This window comes from Mya arenaria, chromosome 9 (genome assembly GCF_026914265.1).
Source record: "Mya arenaria isolate MELC-2E11 chromosome 9, ASM2691426v1".
NCBI classification, from domain to species: Eukaryota; Metazoa; Mollusca; class Bivalvia; order Myida; family Myidae; genus Mya; species Mya arenaria.
Window position 1 is genome coordinate 39,197,508 of NC_069130.1, and position 22,619 is coordinate 39,220,126.

The following is a 22,619-nucleotide window of genomic DNA, read 5'->3' on the forward strand; positions in this document are numbered from 1 at the left end:
TACAATGTACATGTTCTAGAGTTATAGAATCTGCTTATTAATCACCAACCAGTGATATACACTGTACATGTTCTAGAGTTATAGAATCTGCTTCTTAATCATCAACCAGTGATATACACTGTACATGTTCTAGAGTTATAGAATCTGCTTCTTAATCATCAACCAGTGATATACACTGTACATGTTCTAGAGTTATAGAATCTGTTTCTTAATCACCAACCAGTGATTTACACTGTACATGTTCTAGAGTTATAGAATCTGCTTCTTAATCATCAACCAGTGATATACAATGTACATGTTACAGAATTATAGATTCTATTTCTTAATCACCAACCAGTGATATACAATGTACATGTTCCCAAAATATAGATCCTTCTTCTTCATAATAAGGATTGATGTGATGTATCGTTGGATAAGTAACATGTGAACTACACTTATCCACAAATGCATGCAATTTTAAATACAACTCTACAAATATTTTGATGTTTTATTCAATACCAAATTAGTTACTGACAAACACAAGACGTATCCAAGGAAACGGACCAGAATGTTTTAAATGCTAAAAATATCAATCAATACAGTAAACAGAGCTAGGATAAATTTTAAAACTCTGTAAAAAACACACTTCACCAGACTTATATATTTTAAACATGTTATTGAAACTGTAACATTTCTACTAAATAACTTTGCTTTTCTGTTTTACAATCTTTTTTAAATATTAAAACATGTAAATATGTACATAACACCATATCCAACAATCAAACAATACAGACAGTAAACTATATGACTAGACTATAAATACCAATAATTGAATATGGTAATTTCTGAAAAATCTCAAACAACAATTCTGTGAGTTAATTTTAATCCATAAAATACTTCTACAAATATCTAAAACATCATATAAAAGCACCTCTCTGAAAAAGCACATTGAGTAAATATCGTAAGTTTGACATCGCACAGCATATAATATCTATTTATAACTGATGTTTAAGTAACAACAAACAATTAGTGTTTGAAATTATATTTTGTCCAATGGGATGCTATTATTCCTCAAATCTGCCATACATTTATTTTGATTATTGTTGATTTAAATCATGTGAATCAGTAGGTTTAAACAGTGGCTGGGCAAATAGACAAAATATAATCTCAAACACTAAGCCGGTCAACCTTTGTCCATGACATAAGGTTGAACTTTTTTGGAAAAGTGTAGATTGCTGAATATTATAAATTGTAACAACATTCCGCAATGTTTGAATTCAGTGATTTCTTGAAGCAATAGTATGATGCATACAAGTATATCTGTGATGTTTGGCACATGTTACCTTATAATCTGTTTCAAAACGTATAATATAGATTTAGTAAACCGCAAGTAGTTACATACAAAGTTCATTAAGGTAATCCATCCAACATAAATGCAACAAAAGGCTACATCTAGTTTAAACTTACGAAATGTTAAGTTTAAGAAATTTTATGTTTTCATCGAAAACTTTTTGTATAAACATTTGTGTAAACATTATAATATTTCAGAAACTAATTAATAGAATTGCTTTGTTGTCTCATTTTAATGTTTTCTTATGATATCTCCTTTTATTATACTTTATCATTTAGCATTATTATGGTGATATTCAAAAATGCAATCCATCAAAAATAATATAATGGTTCATCAATATAAATTTAAAAAGAAGTTATCTCGATGTTAATTTATAAACAAGTCTTTGCTTCCTTTTGAGGCTTAATTTATTTTAATAATGTTTGTTTCCACAATCGCCACCAACCCTATATCTTCCTCCCAAGTCTACATTTATTTGACGATAATGTTGTTTTTTTGGATAAATTCCTTATAATGAGCATTTTCTGAGTGAATATCTTAAATTTTGGATTATTTTTTTCTAAAATTTTCTACAATAGTGGTATTAATACCCTGATATAGGTCAGTTAGGTACAAAAACCTGGTTCTCACAAATGAAAAAGAGAAAAAAAGAGTAATTCCTACATACCTAGCCTAATTTATATCATTTCTTTTTATCTGATGGATGGCTTACCTGAACTTGAATACTGCGAGACCATGTCATGCTGAGTACCTTAATTAATGTATACATAACATGTTAATACAACGTGATCTGAAAATGTATGTTTGGAATGACGAAGACCTCCATGGCAACATTCAACATTAGCAACACGTCCACAACACAAAATATCTACATTCAGATGTACCCTTTGACCAAGCAAGACGATAATACACTAAAACATTAAAATGTGGTATAATCTACAGCTTCACTTCTTTACCGTTTTTACTATACATAATATACTAAGATAGACAAATACACAAGCAAAAAACAGTGATAAAAAGTGGGTAAAATCTAAATACTTTGTCAAGTATGTAGTGAAAAACTGAAACTGAAACAATTTATTCCATGTATATTAATACAATCTATGTCATCTGTCATATTACAAACTAAAAAAACATTTAAAAATTATAAACTTAACCGTTGGTAAGTAATTCAAACAGAACTTTTTGATTTGCATGCGTCAATTTGTCAATTTTTCTACACAGTGAAAGCTTAAGAATGTAATTTATTTTACTTGTTTTCTTCCATTGACATACTTTATCAGTTACTTTATGACAAAAGAACGTGCATCAACGGTATTAGACTCCTTAATAAAGCTTAAACTGAAGTGCAGGTAGCTCTTACTATTTTGAAAGTAATATCTTGAGAGATAAATTCTCTCAACAAGATATACAGAATAGCTCTTGGAGAAATGACTATTTCAAAAATATCTTGATAGTAAAATTCTCTATATACCAAGATAGAACACCATTTCATAGAAAGGATCGGAGTAAGGTCTCAGATCAGACATCATACATGACTCTCACAACACACTAAATAACGATACCTAAATAACAACATCACTCTGTAATTAAACAGAGATAAATGAACTTCGCACTTTTGTTTAATGAGAAAGTAATGTTCAGCCTGTATACATGTGTAAAAGGTTCCTATGTTATGTAAAACTATACTAAGTTATAGTTCTGGCATCCACAACTGTGTATTACTATTGAAATAATTTCAATAGTACTCAAAATACGAGGTAAGTGGGTACCATGTTGTCAAGGCAACATTCAATAACTAAGATACTACATAAGTGAATATCATTGTTATTGATCCATGTATTAGATAATGAACTGTTTAGCCCCGCCTACTGTTACCATTCCAATATGGGAGTTAATGTAACTCTCAAACATGGTATAGGTCTATATCTTTGACAGGGGTGGCACATAAGTTTATGTTTTGAACATTAATATTATCATCACGTACCTATTACGAGTCCGTGCTATCATAAAGATCATTCCTGTCTAAAGTATTAAAAACTTTTAACAAGAAAATATTTCGCAAATTATTGAAAAACAACAAATAGTCAGCTTAGTTTAATTCTGTTTAAAGGGACTTATGAAGTTTCCAGAAATTTGGGCAATAGAAATACCTCTAAAACTGTGGGAGTTGTTCGCTCCACAAACCTCAATATTCAAGTAGCCAAAAGTGTAAAAATCCTACTCTAGGGCATGTTACTGTACATGTAAGACGTGGTGGCCACAGGCCAATAAAAATACTTCAGGCAATATTACCCATCAAGGTGGGAATGAGTACATAGTATCAGAGTATTATCTCTTAAACTGTTGGAGAATATCGCTATACAGCATTTAGCCAACTGACTATCCGCCCAACAGACCAACCCAATGCAGACTTCAAACTTTGTTTGCAGGAGTATAAATATAAATATTCATATATTCTAATGCTTTTTCAACAACAATGGAAGTATACAATGTAAACAATGGTCCCATTACCATGGCAACATACCATAAAATATAAATTTAGTTAACAAACCAATAAAACAGAAGACAATGTGTAAAACACACATTTTACATATTTCAAATTTTTTTTTTACAAAGTTCATGATCATGATAAAAAAAACATATTGAAGACCTCCAGCAAGGCTGTTGTAAGTTCCAGCAGACCAAACGGATTTATTTCTTTTTCTGCAAGCAACCCTCAATGATGTTGCATTTTGGGAGGGTTTAGTTTTCATGCAACAGCAGACCACAAATATAAAACAATTTATCAGTGCTTTTCGAATAAATTAAATAATGGCCTTGTAAAATTTACCAGAACTAACAAATCTGAAAAAAGTGCTTCTCTAAAATAAGGCAATCAATAGCAACCAATACACACAGAAAGCACTTAACCAAAATAGTGGTCAAAATTACCACAAGCACAAAAAAGCCTGACATATGCTCAATAACTCCATATATCTAGAGTACAAGAAAACAAGGTAAACATGCTTAACTCAATTCTATGTGACAGATTAATGATAAATATCAGTTCAATTCATTTGATTTTGGTCCAACTGCAGTGGCTCAAATGGTTAAAAGCAAACTACTGGCCTTGACCGTACACACATAGGGTAATGAACCTCAAACTTATATCACCCATTATATACAACTCCACTGATAAAAACCTTGTTTGGTTTCTTTTTTCCACAGCCTTGACCTTTTCAACTATTATCTCCTCTCTAACATGAAATTCTGGCCTTGACCTTAAGCGTAAAGAAAACCCTTGATCTTGTTTTTTTTTCTCTGAAGTCATGACCTTCTCTCCACTCTGACTTGAATAACAGACCTTGACCTTAGAGTGATGAACAACATTGACCTTGTTTTTCATCTAAGGCCATGACCTTTTCAATGTCCCTTTCTCTATACATTGACCTCAGTGTCATAAACACCATTAACCTTGACCTTCTCCACTACGCTCTCCTCTCTACTACGCTCTCCTCTCTAATTCCAACAACTTGCCTTGACATTGGAGTAATGATCACCAAATATCACCCTTCTACCATACAACTGGTAAAAGTCTTCATCCAGGTTCTTCTCTAACACTTTGCCTTTCCTTTACCTTGAGCAACTTGAGTCCATGTCTTATTGCAGTATAAGTCATCGAGTAATATGTGTCATTATTAACCTCTGTTTGTTGTGAGATATTCTCTGTCAAATTGGTCAGTATCGTTACCTGATGTACAGTAAATTGAAAAATGAAATAACTTTTCTCAATCAGTTTGTATTTAAACATGATTCCATTATATCCATGTTTCAAAATTCTCAATAGTAATAATCCTTGCAAATAAATTTCAATGCATTCTACAACAAAATCCTGATTAACGTCTTATTTTTCAAATTAATCATTGGACTGAGAATTTCTCATGATAATTATCAAAGGAAATGACTCATTCCCCAGTTTGACTTATAACTGAGCTTTCCCCAATCTCTTCTTGTGTACTTCTTCCCACTTTCTCTTCTCCTTTCATACCATTCTCTGATGTCTCCAAGTTTTCCTCCCCATTATCCTTAAGAGAGGTTTTAGAATTGCAAATATCTTTATCAGCCTTCATATTAGTAGTTTCTCCATCAATGTCCCTTACAGTGTCATCATCTCCTTTATTGTTTTCTCCATAAATTATGTGAGGATCCTTATTCTCTCCGGACTTGGGTTTATCTAATGTTCCAAATGGCTTATCATCTATGTGGCTAGGCTTATCAATTTCAAGACGTTGACGTTTCCGTGACGTCATCTCCTCTTCACTGCTATCGTCCTGCGCTTCAATTTCAGCATTTTCTCTCCATCGCTGTTTTCTCGACTCGTGTGATGCTATCATCTCGTCAAGGGTCACTGTAATAAAAAAATTGGCATCATTTCATGCACTTAAGTATACACATGTCAACACAAAACACATCTTTACATCATTCACAAACAAATAAATAGAGAAGCTTCTGTAAGTTACCATGTATACATTTTATCAAATGTGTTTGTTTTAATAATATGGGCTCTTGAAAGGCTTAAAGGCGCACAATACAGGCTGATTCAAAAATAAAAAATCAATAAAAAATCATGTTTATCTCATTTGATTTAATAATCAAAACCAAAAACAATAGCATATCATTTACGTAGAGATAAAGAAATAGCAATATTTTTGCATTTTTTTAACTCTGGAAATTGTGGCCACATCGCTATTATTTCCACAAACCCAATTTTTAAGGTTAGTATTTTTTATCTGTTATATGCTTTTTTATCATTTGAGTCAAATGAGTTAGACAAGTCAAAACTAAAAATAAATACTTTTGGCATCAACCTATATTGTGCGCCTTTAAGTCATTTGGACTCCTGCCATGGTAGGTCATCTGAATACAAATACAAGTCTGGGCAAATGAATATTCTTCAAGTTTGTGATTAATAGACATCAATCGTTTTACAATTGGTAGTATGTGATATATGATGATTGCAAGTGCAATTACACTATAAAGCTGACTTAATCAAAGTCAACAACACTTTGTCAGGAACTACTTTTCATCATGGGTGTGGTTTCTACCAATTGTGAAGTCGTTCCATGAAAAACTGTAGATTACGAAGAAGTTTAAGTCTTAAAATGATATTAACCTACAGACAGAGAAGGTTGACAGACTGCCAAAGTGACCTCTATATACTTATTGTAGTCTCAAACTACTGATTATTTTCAGCGAAGTTCTGATGATCAATTATAATCAAAAATTATAATCAAAAATTGATTGGTTGAGCCTGAAAATTGTATTAGGTCATAATTGATCATATATTCAGATTACTCCTGAACTTGATCAACCCTGTTGTACGGACTACTTACAGCCTCCCTGTCTCTCCATCAGCACCTTAGGATTCCTGTCTTCTACGAGCCATTCAGACTGCATCAGTAGAGGGGGACTCAGATCACACCAGGGTGCAATGTCACAGTCTGAAAAAATGACAGAAAGATGAGTTCAAATCCAATTTACAGTAGATAAAAGAATAAGAAGCACATTTACTAGTTCATTTATCACCCGAAGTCTATCTGCAACTCTTGTAACAATTTCTCACAAACATTTGCGAGTCCGATACATCAACTGTAACTTACAATACATGTAAAGTGAATCATGCCATCTTGATGAGACTTTTTGTTTATAATAAACCTGAGAATGTTTGAAAACTTACTCATCAAAAAGGCTTTCATAATTTAAAACTCATTATTTGAATTTTGTTTTTTGTTAGAAGTAAAACTACAACTTTAACTACATAGATAAGTGTCAAATATCTGAATATTTATAATAGGGTTCATAAACAGGAGGAATACATAAATATGCCAAGACTTGTCAGTTTTTCTTGATTTAATCCAGGGCTATATATATGTGTATTGGCACTTGCTGGGGACGGGTATTATTGGCAAAGCATCGAGATCTAGAACAATATTTCATAAGCATATCTCAATATATCGTTGAAATAAAAATAGGTAATGTATGGTAATTAATTAGGTTTCCCTGTTCATATCATTATTATTTCACTTTCTGTTTCGATAATCCATAAATTGCAGAACTAGGTATCAATAATGTTGTGCATCCCTAGAACAGGCTTTGTCAAATACTAACCAAGTTTAATGTAAATATTCTGAATGGTTTCTGGTATATAGGGTATTGTAGACCTACAGTAAGGACAACATTAGTGAATGGCAGTACAATTTCTATTGAACAACAAACAAGCTTAAGATTGCATAAAACATCTCTCCAAACCTAGGGGCCCTTTTTAAGGGTGTGAGTGGTCTAGTGGTTTAGGTGTCCGCTCGTAACCCAACAGGTCTCAGGTTTACAAACCATGGAACATTCTAATGACCTCTTAGAAAGGACACAGTACTGGTTTCTGCTCAGGCAACTGACTCGAAAGTGATTTACATCAGTAACTCACATCAGCTTTCAGCTATCCCAAAAGTTGTGTGAAAATAAATATAATCAGAACACCTCCGTACCTGTTTCCACTTTAGCTTTCTCGAGGTCATTCAGCATGCTCTTTACCATTGTTGCTCTGTGAAAAAATAAGAAGAGATGTTATCAATAAAAGTTTGATCAGCCAGGGGTTGTCAGCAAGATGGATACATAAATTTTCTCTGAGTTCTCCTATTTCCCCCTCAACATAAGACCACACTCTCACGCAACATGACATGAGTGTGACTGTGTGGCTAAGCTTAATTTAATATTACTTTCTTCACTGTTGTAAAAAATAAAGATTAAAATAAATAAAGTTAAAAATAAATCAATTGACCGCTGTCAATCATTTAAACACCACTTTACATGCTTTAGAACCAGCACAAACGCCAGTGAAAAACAAATTATAATAAGGCAAGTCAAACTCCTTGCTTACTTGATGGAATGCTCAGCCCAAAGCTGCTGGAGGGAGGTGAGGTTGTCTTCATGGCATTCTGAAACATGAATGGGGAAAGTCTTAAAACTGTTTTGAAAATACTGGGCCAATTGTTTAGAAATTTGTTAAAGTAAGCAATTATTAATTACAGAAGTGTTAACTTTTAAGTCTTAACTTCTCTAGAAGATTAATGAATTCACTTGTGATCTGCAGTATTTGTAACAAATGCTGTTTTAACAGTACCTGTCTTATTCAAATACATATGAGGATATCATCAACTTTTTATGTCTACAAGTTAACAACAGTCACATTGTTTACTTTCACAACAATCTGAACAATCGCCCAAATGTTTTCAAGAACCAACAACAGGGCTATTGTACTATCTCATTTCTTTAAATTGACCATTGCAAATGCTTGCTTGATTTGTTTGCATCCTGTTATCGACTGCAACTTAACTTAAACGACTTGAAATATGAAACAAATATGCCACAAGAAGTTTCCATTAACTTGGTTTTGGCAGTCCTGGAACCCATCCAATAAAAATCTAAGTCAATTTAAGTCGTAAATTGAAAATATCTTAGTCATATTTTGTTATTTTGATACATACTTGAGTATATTGAAAATAAGCCAATATTTAAAATGAATGTAAAGTTGAGGAAATAAAAACAAGAGGCCCATAAGGGCCTATGCTCTCTACTGGCATTGCTTTTGTGGTCATTTTTAATTCAGAGCATCTATGTATGGGTAAAAGGCAACAGACATATAGTTCACGTTTTGTGTTTGGGTTACTTGTAAACGTTGCACGTTCAACATCTGAGCCCAGAAAGTATTGTTAGCAGATTAGTTGCATGAACAATTTTAATATGTGCCAAGTAAAGGTCATCTGACAAAAAAAATCAAAACTGTACTCATGGTAAAAATTTCTGTAGTTCTAAAATTAAAACAAGAGTGACACTCACAAAATACGCCCATCAATAATTTCTTGGATTCTAAGACAACTTACTGTCACATTGGCCCTTTGAGAAGCAAGCTTTTCAAGAAGCAAATGATTTGGCACAATATGGCATTAACAGTAGAAAAAAATATCCCTTGTAAACTGTGTATCCAAATTCCGAAATTACGTGATGCGAAATTCAGTACCTTAATCTGTCAAAGTCAGAAAAGGCTCCTGAAATCGTGTCTATAGATATAGACGATTAATCCCAAATCATGCCCAAAGACGATCAACGTGTTCGTGATTTGAAAAACAACATTCATGTAAAATTCGTCTCCAAGAGATGATTCATCCTTAATCGTACCCAAGAGACAATCAGTGTGTACTTGGCAAAGCATTTATACCGGCAAACATTCTTGGTAAAGATTTTATAGCTACAAACATTTTCAGCAAGTTTGGTGAAGGTCAGATGAGAATTGTTCAAGTTAGAGAGTAGACAAAGCTTAAATGGCAAGGGCAGTAATCCTGAAGTGCTTCGGGGCATTTGGCTGATTATCATACTTGACCGATTTATTTTACCAACAAATATTTTCAGCAAGTTTGGTGAAGATCAGATGATAACTGTTCAAATTAGACAGTGGACAAAGCAAAAATGGCAAATTTTGACCAATTCAAGGGCCATAATCCTGAAGAGCCTGGCTGGTTATAGAACTTTGCCAAGAATATATACCAACAAACATTTATAGTAGCAAGTTTGGTGAAATTCGGATAAAAACTGTTCAAGTTTGAGAGTAGACAAAGCTAAAATGGCCAATTTTGATAAATTCAGGGGGCCATAACTCTGGAGTGCCTAAAGCGATTAGGCTGGTTATCAAACTTGACCTAGATATTTCACCAACAAACACTTTCATGAAGTTTGGTGGAAATTGGATGAGAAATGTTCAAGTTAGAGAGCGGACAAAGCTAAAATTGACAATTTTGACAAATTCAGGGGGCCATAACTCTGGAGTGCCTAAAGCGATTTGGCTGGTTATTGAACTTGACCGAGATATTTCACCAACAAACACTTTCATGACGTTTGGTGGAAATTGGATGAGAAATGATCAAGTTAGAGAGCGGACAAAGCTAAAATGGCCAATTTGACAAATTCAGGGGGCCATAACTCTGGAGTGCCTAAAGCGATTTGGCTGGTTATCGAACTTGACCTAGATATTTCACCAACAAACACTTTCATGAAGTTTGGTGGAAATTGGATGAGAAATGTTTAAGTTAGAGAGCGGACAACATTGTGGAGCCGCCCGCCGGCCCAATTTTGACAAATTCAGGGGGCCATAACTCTGGAGTGCCTAGAGCGATTTGGCTGGCTATCGAACTTGACCTAGATATTTCACCAACAAACACTTTCATGAAGTTTGGTGGAAATTGGATGAGAAATGTTCAAGTTAGAGAGCGGACAACATTGTGGAGCCGCCCGTACGCCCGCCGCCCGTACGCCCGCCCGCCATGGGTGTTCCCATAATACGGCCATCGTAAGCATATAAAAAGTTGGTCAAAAGGTCAAAGTCAAGGGCATCAGAGGACAACATTGATGCTAATTTGCAAAACTGTAGACATGGTCTAATTATCATTGCTGAAGCTTTAAGAATAAAAAAAAGAAGGTCAAAAGGGGTGGGGCCAGCTTTGGCCCCAGTGGCATATTTTGAGCCGTGTGATGCCTTAATAAAAAACGCAAGTGTTTGCAAAGCTGGTTCCGACAATTTTTTTTTCAAACATTCCAAATTTAAGTATACCAAGCCTGTGAACCAGTACAGAACATGTAAACTTAGCTAAAAATAGAAATCACTCATGCAGACCTGGCTAAAAATAGGTTAACTAAAAGTAGCATTTCTTTAAAACTTTCAAGGCCCATAATATAGGCATGCATGGGCGGATATGGCTGGTTTTCGAAAGGAACCGAGCTCTTATTATTATCTAAATACTGCACAATTTTCATCCAGATACAATCAAAACTGAAGACTGTATCGCGTTAACAAGAAATTGTTTACAGACGCATGTACGGACGGACTGACATACTACGTACACATTACCATCGCATAAGCTCTTCTGGCCTTAGGCCAGTAGAGCTAAAAATCATTTGTATCCATTCTTGACTTTTATATACAGATATAAGATTTTATGCATTTTGACTAAAATCCTTTATTGGACTTTCACTTCTGCTTTGGGACTCACAGACTTTTTAATTTTCATATAGTACTAAGAATGCTTGACTCATAAATAGTGATGTTCTGATGATCGATTATAATCAAACATTGATTGGTTTGGTCTGAAATCGGTGACAATTAATTATATTTCGTCATAATCAATCATTGATCAAACAGCCCACTGTTTCTTCCCCCCGTTATTTGCTTTTGGTTAATTACCGCCAATTTTCTCCTTTGAGTTCATTTATACATCTGCAAGTGTTTAGTTGTTATCGGTAATAAATATCGCCAAAAGCAATAACACTAAATAACCAAACATACACATAACATAATCACAGTTAAGAATTACGAGGTTATTGTACAAGAACAAAACTGCAATTAAAGTATGTCAAAAAACGATTGTACTCCTCAAGCCAGAGTTATGGGCCTTGTTAAAGTGTAACTCACATGCGTTTTGACTCTACTCCTCAAGCCAGAGTTATGGGCCTTGTTAAAGTGTAACTCACATGCGTTTTGACTCTACTCCTCAAGCCAGAGTTATGGGCCTTGTTAAAGTGTAACTCACATGCGTTTTGACTCTACTCCTCAAGCCAGAGTTATGGGCTTTGTTAAAGTGTAACTCACATGCGTTTTGACTCTACTCCTCAAGCCAGAGTTATGGGCCTTGTTAAAGTGTAACTCACATGCGTTTTGACTCTACTCCTCAAGCCAGAGTTATGGGCCTTGTTAAAGTGTAACTCACATGCGTTTTGACTCTACTCCTCAAGCCAGAGTTATGGGCCTTGTTAAAGTGTAACTCACATGCATTTTGACTCTACTCCTCAAGCCAGAGTTATGGGCCTTGTTAAAGTGTAACTCACAAGCGTTTTGACTCTACTCCTCAAACCAGAGTTATGGGCCTTGTTAAAGTGTAACTCACAAGCGTTTTGACTCTACTCCTCAAGCCAGAGTTATGGGCCTTGTTAAAGTGTAACTCACAAGCGTTTTGACTCTACTCCTCAAGCCAGAGTTATGGGCCTTGTTAAAGTGTAACTCACATGCGTTTTGACTCTACTCCTCAAGCCAGAGTTATGGGCCTTGTTAAAGTGTAACTCACATGCGTTTTGACTCTACTCCTCAAGCCAGAGTTATGGGCCTTGTTAAAGTGTAACTCACATGCGTTTTGACTCTACTCCTCAAGCCAGAGTTATGGGCCTTGTTAAAGTGTAACTCACATGCGTTTTGACTCTACTCCTCAAGCCAGAGTTATGGGCCTTGTTAAAGTGCAACTCACAAGCATTTTGACTCTACTCCTCAAGCCAGAGTTATGGGCCTTGTTAAAGTGTAACTCACATGCGTTTTGACTCTGGCAACATGTGTACCAAGTTTCCTTTTAATGATATCTTGAACAGTATTTTTGGTTATTGCCAAGTCAACAGTTATCATACTCTGAGAATGCCAACAACGACACCCAGACCATGACAATACCTTAACCTTTTTTCATTTAAATGTGGGCATGCAAAAAATGTCAAAATGAGAATCCTGTATCCTGCAAAACATTCTATAAACCGTATAAGTTACTAATAAGATGAAATAATATCTGTGTTTTATTAACTTACCAGCTTCGTAAATCCACTCAAATTCTCCTCCAAAGTCAGCGTCATACAAGCACAAAGGCGCGTCAGATGACATGTTATATTGCGGCTTACGCGGATTTTTCTCAATGTTCAGAAGTTCATCAACCACCTGGAAAATTAGTACATGGATTGCTATTGTATAAATCTGATAACATTTAATCACCATTAATCTGAACATCATTTATAAAAAAAATTACCAATATTTCCAATTTATTTTTGGGTTTCGATTTTAGTTTTTTCTTTGTTTGATAAAAATTTACATCAAAAATCCGAAATTACTTTTTCGAAATTATTTTGAAGTCAAAATTAGTGTCTCAATTGCAACAAGTATAAAACATTTTGTGACAATTCCATTATTTAAAGCAAAAACTGTTTAATACACCTTAACTTTGCGATGGTAAATGCTATATGGCAAACTTGTTGCATCCATTGATATGTAATTATTTCTACCTTTTTCCTTCATTTAAAAAAGTATAAACTATGAACATTAGAGGGGAATTACTTGTATTGAATTGCAATTATTAAAACTAGAGATTGCTCTTTTGAAAAAGTCCTTGTCTCCCCTATTGTGTGGTCATAGCTGAGAAAAATAAATGATGGACGTGAAATTAGTAATTTTGGACTGGAGACGAACTAACAGTGAAGTTTGGTTTATTCACCTGTATTGAATAGTGAGAAGAAAAAAGTGTTGTTGATTAATCTTGGAAAATGTAAACAAAGTTTGCATTGTATTAAATTTCTGGGCGCAAGCGTTATTCAATTTTTGATTAGAAACCATTTTTCTGCTCAAGGTTATCGTGACCTTGACCTTTGACCTACTGATTACAAAATCATTAGGGATCATCTACATGACCAACTTGTATACCAAGTATTAAGTTCTTGGGTGCAAGTGTTCTTTTGTTACTAAGCGTTAAATGTTACTTCACCTCAAGGTCTTGGCAACCTTGACATTTGACCTACTAATCTCAAAATCAATAGGAGTCGCATACTAGTCATGACTAACTAGTATAGCAAGTATTAAGTTTCTGGGGAAAAGCGTTTTAAAGTTATTGAGCAGAAACCATTTTTAACTTAAGGTCATTGCCAACATATTGTTTTTTACCTGAAGGTAACCTTGACCTTTTGATCTCAAAATCAATAGGGGTCATCTTCTAGTCATGAACAACTAGCATTCCAAGTATGAAGTTCCTGGACCCAAAGGGTCTTAAGTATTTGAGCGGAAACCAATTCTTCACCTCAAGGTCATGGTGACCTTGACATTTGACCTAGTGAACCAAAAATCAATACTAGTCATGACCAACTACTAGCATACCAAATTCCTGGGTCTAAGCGTTCCATCATTATTGAGCAGAAATGAAGTGTGACGCTCAGACTGACTGACGGACTGACCGACGGACAGGGCCAAAACAATATGTCTCCCCATGAAAGGGGGTGACATAATTACTTGTATTGACCTTACTTTGTGTGCTTGCATCAATTAGCAAATTTTAAGATGTTTTCTATTAACTAAACACAATGCAAGGGAGATAACTAGACAAAAACCAAATACATACTTCAACCGATTCTTTCCCTTTGCCAACAAGGAACAGCACAGAAAAGATGCTGCGAATCTGATGCCACAGGAACGCCCTCCCGACGATCGTGAGTTCGCACATTGTGAATCCGTCATCGGTCTCATCTAGAGTCTTGACTTCAACCTCCATGATTTTTCGAACATAGTTTGTAATGCCATCTTTAACATTGAACTTGCAGAAGTTGCGGAAGTCATATTCGCCAATCAATTTTTTGCCGGCTTCTTCCATGAGCTGTGTTGAATTAAAAAAATTATATAATCAGGAAATTTTAAGTCTTCATATGATGTTTTTCTCCAAATCACTATTTCATGAAAATCAAACAGTTTTAAAGTCACACTCGTATTTAAATTCAATACATAAACAAATATAACAAACAAATTTTGAGTAATAAACCTTGAACTGCTTACTATATAATGCATTTGTGGAAAATATATTACTGGTAACAAGATTGTAATTGTGTATTTAAAAGATGAAAATGCACAAATATTAAATGACTGGTGAGTCCTATAGATTTACAATGATCAACTATCATATCATAAGGTAGAAATACAGTGTTTTCTGCACCTTTCTTTCAAATCCTTCATAAGAAACATGGTGTTGTATACATGTACATGTATATTCTTCCTTTTTGGTAAATTAAAACAATTGAATTAAGTATGGTTCATCTTATTTGGGAGTAGAAATGCATCTTCTAAGTTTCCTTTGGAGTTTGCTACCCAAAAAATATTTTAAGCATTTTTGCCTTAAACAAGAGCTTACAAGTTATTACGACATAAAATTAATCACTTTTGTTGGCACAAGGTTGTGCGAGTATGTGGTCTTGTTGAGGAAAGAGAGTACTTGGAGAAAACCCACTTGGTTGGTAACCATGGTAACCACAAATCAAACTCACATGCTGTTAAACCAACCCAGATTGCCTAGGTGATAAGGGAGTGTACTAACCAATGGCTAACCGGACATGCTGTTAAACCAACCCAGATTGCCTAGGTCAGAAGCGAGTGTACTAACCAATGGCTAACCGGACATGCTGTTAAACCAACCCAGATTGCCAAGGTCAGAAGGGAGTGTACTGACCAATGGCTAACCGGACATGCTTTTAAACCAACCCAGATTGCCAAGGTCAGAAGGGAGTGTACTAAACAATGGCTAACCATACATGCTGTTTTACCAACCCAGATTGCCAAGGTCAGAAGGGAGTGTACTAACCAATGGCTAACCGGACATGCTGTTAAACCAACCCAGATTGCCTAGGTCAGAAGGGAGTGTACTAACCAATGGCTAACCGGACATGCTGTTTAACCAACCCAGATTGCCTAGGTCAGAAGGGAGTGTACTAACCAATGGCTAACCGGACATGCTGTTAAACCAACCCAGATTGCCTAGGTCAGAAGGGCGTGTACTAACCAATGGCTAACCTGACATGCTTTATCTTTTGAGGTAGGGATGCGGGTCTTACAATCAACACATCGTCTTTACCTTCCGAACACATGTGCAAAGTCATTTTAAAATATGACAAAAATACAGTCAGGACACAACAAACTATATGGTATATGCATATATACTATATATAATGTCCTGGGCTGATCTTCATAAATCATCTTAAGTCAACTCCATTCTCATTATTTTATTAAATGAAGTATCAAACTTATCATGATATAATAACTTGATACAATCTGACATATTTCATTTTCATTGCTTTAATTCCAGATACATACTTTTATGTTAAAGAACACTGAATTCTAATTTGACTATGAACGTTTTAGAAAATTGACTCAAATTAAGAAATGACTTGAGATGTTTTATGAATACCGCCCCAGGTTTATTTCTTACCAGTATATTAAGGTCTCCTTTGGGGAAGAAATACTTGTACGTTCTTCTCCTGCAGCTGAACCTGAAATGATACCATTGGTTGACGGTAAACCGTAGGAATCCTCTTTCCCCGTTCATCAATGTACTACAAACATGACAACTGCTCAGACCTTGCCAGTTTTGAATGTGTTATCTAAATATATGTTACAATTTCAGATTTAGGGAAAATGTTAGAGTTTTTCACATCATCAAAGACACCAATGCTATGTGACAATACTTTCGTGTAACTTGGTATACATAGCAGAACTTCTATAGATTGGAATGTATGATGTTTATTTACGCCCCCATCGTCTTTGACCCAAGTAAGGGTATCAGGCTTGTAAGGTAGTGGGGCTTAGCGCACAGGCAGAATGATACCCACGTAAGAACAACCCTGCTTTTAAAGTGCGCCAGAGTAAAGCAGTTGATATGACCTCGTATATACCTACCAGAATACAGGTAGTATTTTCAGTGATGAGCCAGAGATTGAAAGTCAAGAGTCATACATTCAAGAGTCTGCAACAAGTCCACACTTCTACGGTTTTGGCAAACAGTTTACAAAGAAATACAATACAGTTTTCACTGACGGAGCATGGATTTCATCCAACTTGTAACTTAAAGCCATAAGTGTTATTGCTAGGGATAAAATGATAATCAAGTATTGTCGATAAACAATTGCAAAATCTCTGAATCTATCATCAAATGTGGCGTAATCTCTGAATCTATCATCAAATGTGGCGTATTCTCTTAAAAAAGGCAAAATAGTGTACAACAACTGTATTAATAATTTTGTATTCAGCTTAAATATTACTGGTCTTGAATATATTCTTTGTTACAAACAAAACACAGCAGAAGATTTTGCATTCATGTTTTTACCATTAGTAGTAAACATCAAACAACATCTTGTTATTGTTTTGTACCTCTTTAATCCTCTTTTATTAAGTTTTAATTTCAATTGCATATGGAAAATTGATCGAAAGGGTTTGAACGACTATTTCCCATGATCAATTCTGATTTTGTATCAATTTCAACTCCACCCCCCTTACCTCGCACTAAAGTCTGGGTCTATTGGCGCCCAGGCGAGCACCCTGATGTCCCGTGGTAGGTTCCTGTTCAGCACGTGGCAGTAACGTATCTCCGTGGTCTTGTCGCCTGTTTAAATTCAATTAATAGGATTTAACCAACAGAAAAACATTACAAATCCAATGTTTAAATTGATAATAATTAAGTTCTTTATAGCCTGATAAATATATTACGTAGCCTGATCAGGGCTTCTAAAATTTCTGAACCTCGATCGGTCCAGACCCCGCGACAATCGGTCTGGACCCGGCGACAACCCCACCCCCCAAAAAAGAAAGACCTGTTCAAAAGTCCGATTACTTAGAAATGTCACACATTTTCGAGGCGTCTTTTCTGTCAATATTTGTTCGCGATGTCGCAATTCCTGTGAGGGTTCTAGAGCCGCATAGCCGATTCAGATAGTCAATGATACAAGCTTAATTTAAATGAGATTCTCATCGAGTTCTGCGGCGTTTCTTATAAGAATGACTGCGATCGTAAATAACTGTGGCTGTCGGGAAGCGGTCAGACGACAAAAAGTGAAACAGTATTATGATTTATTTACTTAATGCATCTAAAGTGGGTCAACATTCAACTGATACTCTTGGATAATAATAATAATGTATATCTAGATTTATAATCAGGGCTTCAAGCTATAAGTGTGATATCGACAACGATTTATTCATTACTGCGAATTAAAATGACGTAAGCAGCGCACTGAGCTTTCAGACTCTGTAGTTAATCAAGCGTGTCGCTGTTGATATCCTAGGCTATGAATACGACTAGGTTCGGATTAACAATGACATATGCAATTTAAAAGAACAATTTAAATTTAACAGTTTGGTCATCAACAATCGGATATATCATGTAATGATTGACGACGACATAGCATATTCATATTGCCACGAGAAAATATGGACCGATTTTAACACTTAATCATGATGGCTGCAAGCACACAATTAACACATAGTTTGTTTAATTGTGTCTTCTACGACCTACCAAAACACGTGATTGGACCGATTGCAAGCGTCTGCTAATTAACAGATAGGCTATACAGTGATCAGTATAGCGGAAAAAGCAGCAGGTCGCATTGTCACATGGTAACTAAGACACTTCTATGACCTATTGGGGGTAGTTTTGAATGTGTGAATGACCAATGAATATTTGTGTATTACAGTTTCTGCAACTTTGACTGGCTTAGTCATTTTAGAAGGAATATTTAAAAAAATGAGAAAATTTCGGACCAATTTTGGTCAAAATTGGTCCAGACCGGCAAATTGCCGGTTTTTAGAAGCCCTGAGCCTGATACAATGTGTTCTTAACATCCTTAGCACCCTTTTTATTTTCTGCAATTCCCTGCTCTTTATATAACCTGGCTCCTAGAGGCATTGTGTTCATGTATGTATGGAAAACAGACTGTAATGTACAGTATACATAGCTCCTTACCAGGTCTTTCATGCGCTGTCATCCCTTCTCTCACTTTCACCCCAACCCCCGACAGCAAGTTGCTGCGTACATCAAGAGAGACGACCTGGAATGTACAAGAAATGCATTATGTTTGCCGCATGTGAAACTGTGTTAACCTCTGTCAATAACTTAATATATATTGTTGTATTTGGTCAAATTGGTTCTGAAGAAAATTAAATTTTGTATCAGTTGTTTTTATTTTATCTTCAATACAGCAGAGTGCAAAAATATAATTGTGAAAAATATACTTTGAATAGATATATTGAAAAAAGTACAACTCTTATTACATGTGTTTTTCTCCCTTGGCTTGAAAAAGTACAAAGCTTATTATATGAGGTTTTCTCCCTTGGATTGAACAGCAAGTTTATATCCTAAATCTTAATTTTTTGTTGTGACATTCTTACGTTGGAATATTAGGTAATTTCATTTGAATGTAAGCTGAAGGCAATTGTTAATAAGTACTTTTACAAACAAGCACTAATCCAAGTCTAGAAATGTTCACTTTGGTAATGTTTATTCCATGTTAGTTACAAATTGGTCATATGGAATAAGTTACAAATTGGTCTGATTAAAGGAGTTACCTGTCCAAATGCACTAACACCCTTATCTGTTCGACCACACCGACTATAACATGCTGACTCTCTGAAAATTTAAACTCTTAGTAGTCTTACAGTGTTTATATAAAGACCGTTTTATTTGTGACTAAAACAAGTTATACTAAACGTCCAAGTACAGAAATTGCTTTTATTAACAACTAAAATTTGACATAAGAAGCCAATAAGTTATAAACTTTCATCACAGTTGTAACAGAAAGAGGGGCAATCTTAATAAACGAGCATATGACAACATATTGTAAGGTAAAGAAATTCATTAAATTCAAAAAGACCACGTTTTAAAAGTAACTTCATTTACACCTTCTGGATGACAAAAGTAATGGTACACTATCAAATTTCATCAGATCAAACTTTTGTCCGAGTAACTGAAAAATGTGCATACTTGGACTCAATAAGCTTGCACTTTATAAGGGCCTCAAACAGTTCACGTTCAATGGTGTGCTCTGCTTCCTCTGTGCCAGCATATCCTGTGTAGTCGTGGCCGAGGTACATGATCTTCAGTGCTACATGACGCATGGTGTACCTGTGAAAGAAATCGTAAAAACATATTAACATAACATTATTACAAATATTTATCATATATGTCATGGCTGCACTCAGTTATAAGAATAAAACAACCTGAACATTTTTGTAAACAAACTAAAAGTGTACATTTATTTATACAAAGTAATTATGATTTAAGGTGATATACTTGTTGAAGTCAATGGGACGAAACTTCTTTTTCCTCTTCATAGCCATGCGGGGCATAGGTGGAGCTACAGAGTTCTCTTCTTTGACGGCTCTCTGAAGCACCTTCACATGAGTCTCAAGCTGACGGATTCTCGACATCAGCTCCTGCAAAATTGTACTCAGGTTAATTCCAAATAATCAATATAATATATTAAGTCTTCTAGTATTTATTTTGTGAATGTTTCATCATAATGCATTTATTATGGTGTGACAAAACTCACAGCTTGTAATTTTTTGCATAAATCACTAGCCTGTTACAAATGGTACTTGTGACTCACTTGCCTTGACTTAAAAGGGTTGAACTGGGAAATTTAAAGTTGTCAATTCTGGAAAATAGCTCAATAACCAATGTGTCTTTTTTGAAAAGAGCTGGGGTATTGCTAGTCCACTTCAGAGTATTTTGATAATTTTTGTTTTGGCGACTCTACGTGACCATATTTCACTTGTTGTTTTCCTAGCAAGAAGGACAGATCCCAGCGCTAAGTATATTGAGCTTTGTTGACAGAAGTCGATCTGAATTAGTGCTAGAATTAGTGTTTCATGAAACACATTTAAAGTGAAATAAAAGTAAGGTATTTGCTTAAAAAATATGTGTAACTTTTGTGGGGGGTTTTAACAATGCAGTGTTATATATTATGGAGTTACAGTTGAAGAAAATATTTAAAATTGGTTTAATAAGTTGACTTGTGGTGATTAGGGAACGAAATGAATATCCAAATGTTAAAAAACATTCCCTAAACACGCATTATTGTGGCCTGAGTATTGCACTTGGATCTTCTAATATCTCACTCTTGCTTCTAAATTCTGCTGTTCCTTGAGCAAATGCCTATGTCCCCGCGAGTTAAAGGTATATAAAATAAAAACAAAATTATTATCATTCATATATTAAAGATCTTCAAGACACGCGTGCTATCCAATTTCTATATTACAATTTAAGACCAAAGAAATAAAATCATATCCAATAGTCAGAGTGGGACCACTCTAGGTGTCATTCATCTTAGCGCCCGCAGCATTTAGGGACCAAAATTACACGTTTGGCGAATATCCTACTAACTGGTGGGAATAAAACTCCTCCTTTGGCCTCAAAACAATGTTTCAGTCACATTAGAGGATGTGACGAGTTCAAGCCATAATGCAGCCATAGGGCGCGGGGAAACCTTTATAAGCCCAAAAACAACAACAGCATATCATTCATATTACAACACTATTTCTCGTTATGTTCCTTGTTCAGTCCGAAAATTAAATCCGGAATTACCTACACATACAGTGGCATGAACAGTAGCTCAAATACATGGAAAAACATAATTCAGCTTGTTGAATACAATATAACAAATAAAAGAAAAAGCTTGCTGTAAAATATTGATATAATAATACCTGTTTAGACATACGAAACATATTTTAAGATTGGCAAATCTCAACGTGAATTTTTCTATTATTGAAAAATGCCTGTTTGTGAAACATGCAAAATTTACAACCGCATCCAATTTCTTTACATTTTTCAGATACTTTTCGAGAATGACCAATCATATATGCTTGATGTGATCTGGTGTCAACATATTATATATTCATGACTTCCTATCTGTGACTTTAAGATACGTAATAGTTTCTTAGTAAGAAATATCATAGGAGTATTAACCCTGAAATTGACCTCATATGTAGGTTACAGTCAACTAATTTTAAAGAAAAACATCAGCCATTAACTTGCATGTAGCTTTGAGCAGGTCAAAACTTTATTATTTAGTAAATATGTAAAAAAGTTACATTCTTAGAAATAAATTTATAATAATAATACTCTTAATACTGACATTTGTTACACTTTTAGTTTATATTAGTTCAAATAATTGTTGAATGTTTTTTCAGTCATTCAATAATTTATAATGATACTATTATTATGTAAAAACTTGAATAATGCCATTGCACTATTTTCATTAAGCTTTTTTGCACCATCTTTATAGTTTTAAGAACATACTTTTTTATTTTATGTCACAATTTAGCCTGAATTTTGGGTGACATTAGCATTCACCCAGGCTGTCAAATTTTTAAGACTTGGGCTCCTAAGTTAGAAAAAAGAATCCATCAGGAGGTTGTGCAGTCATCACCTTCAATTATATTTGGTTACTTTGGCATTTAAATGATTAATGTGAAGGCTACCTATATATGAACAATTTGAATATAAAAGGATTTAATTAATATACATTTATGTTTAAAGCTGCACTCTCACATATTGAACATTTTGATAATTTTTTTTATTTTTTGTCTTGGAACAAGTAATTTTTTGTTGAAATCCATGCAAACCAGTTATATATATGTTTTATACCATAAAACATTAAT

The 22,619-nt window shown here is 34.7% G+C and overlaps 1 protein-coding gene across 6 annotated transcripts in view; it reads right to left on the reverse strand.

The window, feature by feature from the left end:
- Positions 1-473: 473 nt before the first annotated feature.
- The window catches only part of LOC128246600 (uncharacterized), a 49,929-nt gene continuing 27,783 nt past the window's right edge, over positions 474-22,619 (reverse strand). For all 6 annotated transcript variants that reach the window (XM_052964874.1, XM_052964870.1, XM_052964875.1 and 3 more), the window contains 12 exons: positions 20,251-20,393; positions 19,942-20,082; positions 19,527-19,587; positions 18,925-19,009; positions 17,466-17,571; positions 16,402-16,462; positions 14,551-14,802; positions 12,980-13,106; positions 8,247-8,304; positions 7,855-7,910; positions 6,706-6,813; positions 474-5,720 (listed from right to left, as the gene is read on the reverse strand). In XM_052964874.1, the coding sequence (XP_052820834.1) occupies positions 5,278-5,720; positions 6,706-6,813; positions 7,855-7,910; positions 8,247-8,304; positions 12,980-13,106; positions 14,551-14,802; positions 16,402-16,462; positions 17,466-17,571; positions 18,925-19,009; positions 19,527-19,587; positions 19,942-20,082; positions 20,251-20,393 (1,641 nt within the window). In that variant the 3' untranslated portion in view covers positions 474-5,277. The remainder of the gene's footprint in view (positions 5,721-6,705; positions 6,814-7,854; positions 7,911-8,246; positions 8,305-12,979; positions 13,107-14,550; positions 14,803-16,401; positions 16,463-17,465; positions 17,572-18,924; positions 19,010-19,526; positions 19,588-19,941; positions 20,083-20,250; positions 20,394-22,619) is intronic.